Here is a 9,783-nt window from a genome sequence, read left to right on the forward strand (position 1 = left end):
GTAAGCCTGCTTCCTTTTGATTTTCGGCACGTCTTGGGACCTCACATATTGTGCAACAAAGGGTGCCAAGTATCTCGAAGCGGCCAATCAAAGGTTGTATATCATCAAATAATAATCCCCGGACGAAATTAGGGTATGACAGCACTGTAGGAAAGTGCTCGTATATCCAGCACTACAAACACATAGTCAACATCAATACAAAAAAAAAAAAAGATTCAATGCTACTTCAATTTAAATTATCAGTGATAATACGTACCTAGAGAAGTGTAATATAACCGCCCAGCTGTCGTATAGAGACCTGCGACACGTCATTCAGATGGTCGTACATGTGGACTAATGCAACCGCTCCCTAGGCGAATCCCCCTGCCTGGGCCAGGTCCCTGAAAGCCTCCAGGTGCATGAAATGTACATGGGTTGAACTCTTGTTGGTGAAAAGAGTACAACCCACCAAGTGGAGCAGATACGTGCGGACTGCTACAACCCATTGTCTGGTCCTGCACTGGCTCTGATACAAGTCCCGAAGCCACCCCAACCGGACATGAGACCCACCAGCCTGTTGAGTCTCAAATGTAGCCTCCTCATGACTAACCTCAAGAAGCTCCGTCAGTAGACCAATGGCGTCTAAAGTAACAAGCGGCTCGAACGTATGCAGCGCACCAGTGATGGGAAGGTGTAGGAGTGACGCCACGTCATCCAACGTGATCGTCAACTCGCCTACTGGCAGGTGGAACGTGCTAGTCTCGCGATGCCACCTCTCGACGATGGCGGATATGAGTCCAGGATCAGTGGTGATAACAGAACACCTGATCAAAGGACTCAATCCGGTGCCAGCAATCAACCCTTTGATCTCAAGCGCTGGTCTCCCAATTTTATCTACTTTCCTACCGTGGGAGACCAACTTCAGATCGGGTCGTTCCTAAATTGAATAACAATTTATAATAACGTGTATATGAAAAACAATCCAACTATAGATAATTTTTATGTAATTAGTCAACATTAAAAACTACGTACCTGTCCACTCCAGATGCTTTGTGCGACATGCTCAGCAAAATCGGTCAAAATCGATGGGTCACGTGGTCCATCGGGGAAACCCTCATCTGCAGCAGGTGACCCCAAGCTCCCATCAGTAGCCACTCCCTCTGTCTGAACAGCATCGGCGGCGCCTATCATCTTTGGGGTGGCATCAGACACATGAGCAACATCCTCATGCAACTGAGGCACATCCTCAGGTCTCTCTGTCACGTCCTCACGCAGACGAACCCGTTGCCTACGTGCTGAAGCAGTAGGTCTGCGACGTAGAGGAACATCAGCCTCATGTGTATCCTCACTAATGCCTCTACCTCTACCAGCTCCTAATGCACGACCTAAACCTCGTGTTCTAACCATGATTTGAAATCATGAAGAACATTTATTTTTTTCGGTCAAATTAAATATTCAAATAATTGGTAACAAAGCTTTGTCATTACAAATTTGTTCAAACACATGTTTTGTATGTTTCTTACTAATTTGGTCAAATTAAGTTTTCAATGTTTCTTGGACATGATGTTCTCATGATATGTGTGACATTCTCATTTATGATATCTGTGACATTATGCTTCATTATGAGGGACATGTAGAATCAAGGCATGTTTTTTGTTTTTTGGTTTAGTATTTTGAAAATAGGACAAAGAATTTAGGAGACACAATTCTCCTAAAAGCTGAAATTGAATAATGAAATTGTTTGCTTCCAAGGGAATAATCAAATCAAACATTATAAGATTTACTTCCAAGGGAAATATAATAGGCAGAATTTTTGGTTTCTGTTTGGATCATGTTTAAATTATTTTTACAGCTCCAACAGGATTAAGACTTACCCTTCTCTCATTAGTAGCACAAACCCCAAGATGAATGATGAGTGGTTCAAATCATGAGCAGATCCGAAGTGGGGAAAAACGGCCTAGAGGATCACTTAAAAAAATTCCCACTGTTTTATCTCTATCTGACACATTTATTGTTTTCAATGAACAAGTTTGAGTTCCATATTGTTGTTGGTCTAACAATTAGAGATTGGATTTAAGTTGTCTTAATTTATATGATATTGTGGAGCGCATGCATGTTCAAAAGGAATTCCAAAGAAAAGAAAAAAGCTCATGGCACTTTCTAGGTTTCTTTAGATTAGGGAAATGTGTATTTTATATGTTTCTATTCTTTGGTTTTGTATTTTCAAGATTGCTATCTTATTAGCATTCAGTGTGCATGCGTGCTTGATTGTAGCACTCTCATTAGCATCAACTATGCTTGTGTAAGTGCCGTTATACATTTTTAGTGAATGATCAATTGATCTTTTGACAAAAAAAGAAAAAAAAGGAAGCATTTACATAAAAGAGATGGAGAGCAGCAGATTCATGCTTTGAATTGCCAAGCTTATAACATTACTTAGATTGTGTAGGTATCAGATTAGACAAATTTGTTTTCAATATCAAAAGAATTTCCATTATAATTGACAGGTTGCAGGCTATTATATTAGATTAGACAAATTTCTTTTCAATATCAAAATAAATTTAGAAACAGAGTAACACAGGAACTTTGTTTTCTTGTCTCATATTTTTTCTTAATTACAAGTATAACAGTAGTCTAATAGTTGCATATTAGTATCCTAACTTACCTTTTTTTTTCTTAACCCTCTCATTCATCAGGGAAAAAGAATCCTAACTAATCCACATAATTTATGCAGTGTATACAGTCATTTATACATCCTAACCAAATGACAGCAAATAACAATTCAATTTAGACATCCTAACCAAATGAAAGCAAAATACAATAGGTGATGCATCAAAATTAGGGAGTTTGTGTAAGTTAAATACCATGTACACTTTGTAATAGCAAATAAATTAAAAATAATAATTACTAATATCAATAAATTGGTGGTTCAGACAAAATTTTCAAGAAAAATAACCAAAAAATAGCAAAACATGCTCCGCGGAAGAAGTTTCGCATGTTCTTCCACGAGAAGGATAGGTAGCCTACGGAAGAAGGTTCCGCAGGTTCTTCCGCGACCAGGAAATGTTGCCTACGGAACCTTCTTCCACTGGATCCAGTGGAAGAACCTTTTTCGCCTTCTTCTGCCGAAACCCGCGGAAGAACCTTCTCCCCTTTCTTCCGTAGGTTCCTGCGGAAGAACTCATTCTTCCGCTTCAATATCCAACTGCCCCTTCCACATGCGCGGAAGAACCTTCGTCTTCAACCTCAGCCACCACACATCACTCATGTCGTCTATCCTACGACCATTAACGCTTCCAAATGAAGACACGAGGTTAGAACACTAACCTGGATGGCGGAAGAAACGAACAAAGCTAGTCAATGGAGGATGCCAATACCTGTGGAGGAGAAGAAGGGAACCAAATTTCAAAGGGCGGAAGAAGAAGCTTTCTATCTGATACACAGAAGACGAAGGAAGAAGACGAACCTTTTTGAAAGGAGAAGAATGAAACCAAGGAAGAAGAAGCTTGCGTGGAGGTTGCTGGGTGCACGGGATAAGAAGGAAAGCGCGGAAGAAAACGTTTTTTAAATCAGAAGAAGAAGAAAATGTTTTTTTAAATATATTAACTTTTATTTTTTAAATGAAGGGTATTTTAGGAAGTTCATTCAATTGTTGGGTACACCAACAATTTTGCTGGGTGCACCTAGCAGCAGCCCCCAAGTTATAGGAATGTTGTGGTTCACATGATACCAAGATTGTACTTCCAAAATAATATCTAACATTTTTTTATTGATTGATTAATATAAATTTGAAAAATACTATTTGTTATAAAAGAGATTTCCTTGTAAAACATACAAATGCTTCGGTGACGCTTGTTTGAGTGTTTTTCCATTTTATTTTCAAAGAAAACAGAAAATAAAAATAAAAATACGTTTGTTTAAAATTTAAAAAACATTTTCTTTGAAAATATTTTCATGAATATACTCAAAACTGAAAATAATAAATCAATAGTTTTAGTCTTTTCTGAAGAATTGAAAATGCAATAACACCTGAGAGTGCTTTCTTTTTTATACTTGTTTTTTAAATCTTAAAAAAATTTAAAAATAAAAATTATTTTTAGAAAATGAAAACAGAATATAAACCATCAAACCAAGCGTAACCTTAGTTTTCCTCAAACTTTTCCTTTTCTATTTTTCTAATATTTTAATAGTATTTGTTTTAAAAAGTTAATAATGCTCCCCGTCAGCTATTTTGTACTTCTTATTTGTTTTGCTTTAGTGCTATTAAAACCAATATAGTACTTGAACTATAACTTTGCACCATTCAGATACAAATTAAGAACCATATTTAATGTACTTAAAAAATACAAAACTCAATTATTAATTAAATACATGAAAGGTTTGCCAAATTCAAACAAAAAAATAAAAGAGGAAAGGTTTTCCATGAGGAAAATTATAATCAAAGAAGAAAAACATATTCAAAGGCAACAATGTACACCCTAGCTAGGTTATAATTCCAAGGCCAACATCTTCCCTAGCTAATGATTCTAAAGGGATAGAGCAAATTTAAACTGCTACGTACAGTTTGCGCTTTCTCTTCCATTAAATTGACTTTGATGACATGGGCTCTTTCTTTGAATATTAAAATTAACATTTGCAATGTGAAACCGCTATGAATTCCTGGACTTCTCAAGAGTTGGATAAGCATAAAAGACAAATCAAAATGATATTTGAAACTGAAATTAGGATTATAACTAGAATGAAGCATTCATAAGAACATATAAAATCACAAGGGTCATTGAAACTAATACGATTAGAGGATATAGTAAACATATAAAAATTCTGCCAGAGAGACCATCAGAGCCAAAAGCATATATTTTGTAGTTAATTTTTTTTTAAAAAAAAAATCAATGGAGAACTTGCACGCACTTGCTTATGTATGCAGTAAAACTGACAACTAAAAAATTAATTTCATGACCATTAACTCTTAATTTATTTATCTGACTTCATCTAGAGTCATGTATATAAACTAATCAATTATGAAGAGGGTTTGGTCCAGTAGGAACTAGCCGCTCAGGACCTTCTTGAATTTGCTTGACCTTACTATTCCTTAAGTTTAAAGCGGAGAGAATAGTAGAATAACTCTGAATATACATGGAAGAAACCATTGCCTTTGACTCCCTTTTCAATTTTACATGGGTGTCTAAACCTAAAAGAGAGGTTGAATCTTGCATTAAAAACAGCAGTAGAACGATGAGAAGCAGAAAAATGGTTGAGAATTTTGGAACTCTCATAGTTGGGGCTAGGAATTGAAAGAAAAAATATTGTTTGTATGAATATGTTGGTAGAGAGAAGTCTGTTGCAGGTTGACATGTCTAAAGTAATTTAATAACATGTCACAACACTATGTGACAAGCACATCTCCTGACACACGTGCACCAAGTGTCAAAACTTGATCTTTCCTATTGAATTTTGTCAAAACTTTTTAATTTTAATTTATTAATTTATAAAAAAATACATAATTATATTAAATTGAGTTAGACATTTTAAGTATATTTAGTATATATTTTTTAAATTAACTTTTTTACTCTATTTATGTTTTGATTTGTATTTTTCTAGAATTATTACTTTTGTTGATAATCCTTTGTTCGTGCAATCGAATCCTATGTTTTAAATTATGATGAATTTTGGCACATTGAGAATCAGGTGGACTCTTCAAATTTTGATAGCTGTCATGGAGAGAACATTTATACCAAGGTCGTTAGTGGAAGCAGCAGTGATATGGACAAATAATACAAGTTCCCCAAAGTCATCAAACAAAAGACAATCAATTTTAGGAATATTTCTAAATTTATTTGTTAATCTAAATTTGATATTTTAATTTTTAATTTCAATTTTGTGAACTTACTTTCTTATTATTTTTAATTTTTAATTTCAATTCTTTTAACTTTAATTTCAATATCAATTCTCCTTTCTAACAATTTTTAATTTTATTAATTTATTGTTACAGCTTTTTAGAGTTGTTGTTAATTACAATTTAATTAACATTAATTTATTAAAATTTTAAAATCATGTCAACGATTACATTTTAAAGATCAACAACAATAATAAATTAATATATGATAGAGAAACTCGTAGACATTTATGTAAGTCATTATCGGTCATCTATGCTTTGTTTATTTTTCTTATCCTTTCTAAATGGTTGAAAATGTACAAAAATTATAATAATATAAGGTAAATGGGATAAATTTTTACATCCCTTATTATTAAAGCCAAAAAATTCTACAAATCAATTTTCTTGCTTCTTTTGCATGTCATCCCACCCAATTCACGTAATTTATGCATTAATAATTGTCCATGACTGATGGAATGAATTAGCTAACTATAATGTAATAACAATCTTTTTCTGTTTAGGTATAATAAATTAAAGTATATTAAAGATTAGAACATTCAATTTATTTATTTTTACTTATTATTCATAATTTTAAACTCTATATAAATAAGCTGCATTGGTCGACCAAATTAAATATGTTGTATCTAATACTGTATGTATGCAGTAGGGAAATCCTAATGTTCATTCTACTTGGAGTGTATTAACAATCAACATCAAATTATTTAGATAATAATATCCTTCACATCTTTTCATTTTGATCATTTATTATAAAGTATTTTAATAATTTAATATTTAATTAAAAAATATTAATAAACCATTTCTCTCTCTTATGCAGCAACATAATATTACTCCTATTTTTTCTCACTCCACATTTATTTTCTACATTAATTTCTCTTGTCTCTCTCACATAACACCTCATTTTCATCCACCAACAAAAATTGTCATAAAAGAGAAGAGAGAAAATAGGATTTTATGTTTTTTTAAATTAAGTAAATTACTATAATGTCCTTAAAATGAATTATTTTAAGAGTGAATTACACCCTGCATAAACCTTTCCTAATTTTTGGGATTCCCTTAAAGACACCCCTTTTACACAATAGCGGTGCTTCTTTTGTTAACCCAAATTTATCACATGTTGTGCACAAGCTTCTATAATAAATTTTTTGGACAAAAATATCCTTGTCTTCCTTATTGTACCATGAACAACAATGACTATTGGATCAACTGAAAATCTATATGGGGTGGGAGAGGGGGGTTGAATAGATTCTTTTGAAATCTTTACCAATTCATTCTTTAATCAAACTAAAATGACCCCTTTCAATTAATCAAATTAGTTTTCTCAAAAGATCATATAAAAAGGATAAGCACAAACAAGAAAACTTTCAATGATTAGAACATGTGAAAAACAAAGTTTTTATGGCCCTTGGAGATCAATTCCAATACCAATATGAATTACAAGACTAAGGGTTAGAGAGAAAGAGAACCACACAAAAGTTTATATTGGTTCAATCCATGTAGGACCTACATCTAGTTGTTCTAAGAGCTATCAGAATTTCCACTATTAGAGAATCAAGTAAAAATACTATATGCACACACAATTCACTAAAAGAAACTCCAATCTTTCCCTTGAAATCTACAAGAGCGAGACCCAGAATTGAAACTCTATCAATTTTATGAACCTATTGGTAACCCTAAACAAGAATCACAAACCCAAAAGAATGCAAGAAAAATATTGGATGAAAGTGTAGATCTTCAATATCTTCAAGCTCTTCTCATAAGATGATCAAAACATGATGGTAGAATGAATGATTCTTTGATCAACTTCAATTTTCAGAGTAAATGCAATGAAATACTTTTAGAAGACTCTCTTGAAATATTTTTTTCCAAGACAGAATGTATCTAGAGTCTCTAATAAAAAAACACATAGGGGTATTTATAATCTCCTTTGTTCTGCATTTCCAAAAACTGAATAATCAATTATCAAATGGAATAATCAATTAATTTATTTCAGTTTGAGTATCTTTGTTTCTTTTGTGCTTTCAAGGTAATTGATTGTCATATATGGTAACTGATTATAGAATCACACAGAGAGCATTTCTTTGTTTTCACGAGCTGGGTAATCAATTATCAAATGAGGCTATCGATTATCCTAAGTTACAAATCCTTCTTTCTTTTGAAACTAGTTTGGGCCCTCGATTTCCAAGCTAGGGAATCAAGTACTTCAATGGTTCCAACCAAATTTAAAGTAGAAATTCTATTGCTTTTACTTAGGAAAGTTAGAGAATTAGAATACTTCATTCACTTCACATTTGATCCAAACTAAGCATGAGAAAGACTTAGACTATATCACACACATGCCTAGTCTAAAAAAATTCAATACAAATGCCACATGTATTACATGTTTGGCATTGCAAAATTATCAAAGCTAAAATAAAACTAAGGGCTTCGAGCTCTTATCTAACAATCTCCCCCTTTTTGGTTTTGATAATGCCAAATCCATATGATGTGTATTGATGTTTCTTCTCGTAGTACCTGTTCTACAACATGCTTCACAAACACGCTAGTATTATTTTTTTCATTTCATGTTAATTGGAAAAACTTAATTGAAATCAACCATCAAACTCATCAATCTTTCTCCTTCTTTTGGCATGACAAAGCCAAAAAGAGTGTGTATCGTATAGAATTAAAATTAAGACACAAATGATAAAAAGATAGAGATCTTATATCTTGATTAAAAAGAAAGTTACAACTAATTACATACATATAACCTAATAACCAAAACATAGTTGTTCCCCCTGAGTATAATAACTTTAGCAATCACATAAGATAGCAACCAGCAAAAAGCAAAATAAGAAAAACTAAACTAGGTTCTTCATGCTTTCTAAATGCACAATCATACAAGAAACTAAATACAAAATGTAAACATGTATGTGTAGGAGAGTAAATCATATTTGCTCACATGATCATACAACAAGTACAAGAATGTATAAAAGATACTCACCTATTTATGACACCAATGATGTCAAGGACGACGTGAATTTGTTTAACTAATGCATGAACTATTTGACAACTACTATACTCATCTAGCTTGTCATAAAGACTCTTTAGCCTTCAAGCACACTTGCAAAATATAATTTAGATAGCAAGCTTTTGTCCTTAACTTTCTTTGGGTCCTTTGATGTTAGTAGTTTGCAGACAATTGAAATGCAGAAATAGAATCACAAAATTTAATAGGTTTATGAAGCAGATTTAAGGAACATCAATCCAATTCACTAAATCCAATCAATTTGAATTATCACAGTTTTCTAAGGATGACGATCCTATTATGAAGGTTCATTCAATCTAATTACAAGTAATTCAATCGAACTAATCCCTAATTACATTGAAATTACAAATCAAATTGAAGTATCATCCAATTAATCTGTAATTAGGATTTTGATTGAACATTTATTGTTTAATATTTTTATATTCTTCTTAGCTCAATTGACATCTCTTTGACCCTTATTTTCTTATATTAACTTAGTTATGGTCTTAGGCAAATAATTGAGCTTAATTGATACTTGTGGCTTATTTTTGGATTTTTGTGCTTACTTGACCTATCTGCCTTGTGCAGGACCTATAAGAACACTACAAAACTCCAAATGAAGCATGTGAGTAGTCCCTAGAAAGATAAGAAAAAAAATTCAATTTTGTCACAAATAAGCTTGGGGCATTTATGCCATTTTGAGGGTCAAATTCAGCTTGGAAATCATAACCTTTGCACTTGAATCATTAGGCTATGAGTTTGGGCTTTGTTTTGTGTAATTAGTTTAATTAGGTAGAATAGATGGACCTAATCAAGGCTCATCCCTTCCTTCTGAGTAGTCACTCTATATATTAGTGGAAGTTAGTTAGTTAGTTAGTTACTTCATTTTGTAAAAAAACAAATTTAG

At 32.8% G+C, this 9,783-nt stretch overlaps 1 protein-coding gene across 1 annotated transcript; it reads right to left on the bottom strand.

Moving 5' to 3' along the window:
- Positions 1–349: 349 nt before the first annotated feature.
- Positions 350–3,164, bottom strand: LOC114404076 (protein MAIN-LIKE 2-like). Its single transcript, XM_028367198.1, has 3 exons — positions 3,059–3,164; positions 1,012–1,364; positions 350–916 (listed from the first exon to the last, which is right to left on the bottom strand). The coding sequence occupies exons 1-3, from the start codon at positions 3,162–3,164 to the stop codon at positions 350–352; spliced, it is 1,026 nt and encodes a 341-aa protein (XP_028222999.1).
- Between the last annotated feature and the right edge of the window lie 6,619 nt (positions 3,165–9,783).

The sequence above is a fragment of the Glycine soja genome, unplaced genomic scaffold, assembly GCF_004193775.1.
Source record: "Glycine soja cultivar W05 unplaced genomic scaffold, ASM419377v2 Super-Scaffold_78, whole genome shotgun sequence".
Taxonomy (NCBI): Eukaryota; Viridiplantae; Streptophyta; class Magnoliopsida; order Fabales; family Fabaceae; genus Glycine; species Glycine soja.

Excerpts from the sequence above, each read along its gene's own strand:
- LOC114404076 (XM_028367198.1), bottom strand. The coding sequence starts at position 3,164 with ATGAGTTCTTCCGCAGGAACCTACGGAAGAAAGGGGAGAAGGTTCTTC. Across the intron at positions 1,365-3,058 it reads ACTGGATCCAGTGGAAGAAG|GTCGTGCATTAGGAGCTGGT; the intron begins GTTCCGTAGGCA and ends CACGAGGTTTAG. Across the intron at positions 917-1,011 it reads AAAGCATCTGGAGTGGACAG|GAACGACCCGATCTGAAGTT; the intron begins GTACGTAGTTTT and ends TATTCAATTTAG.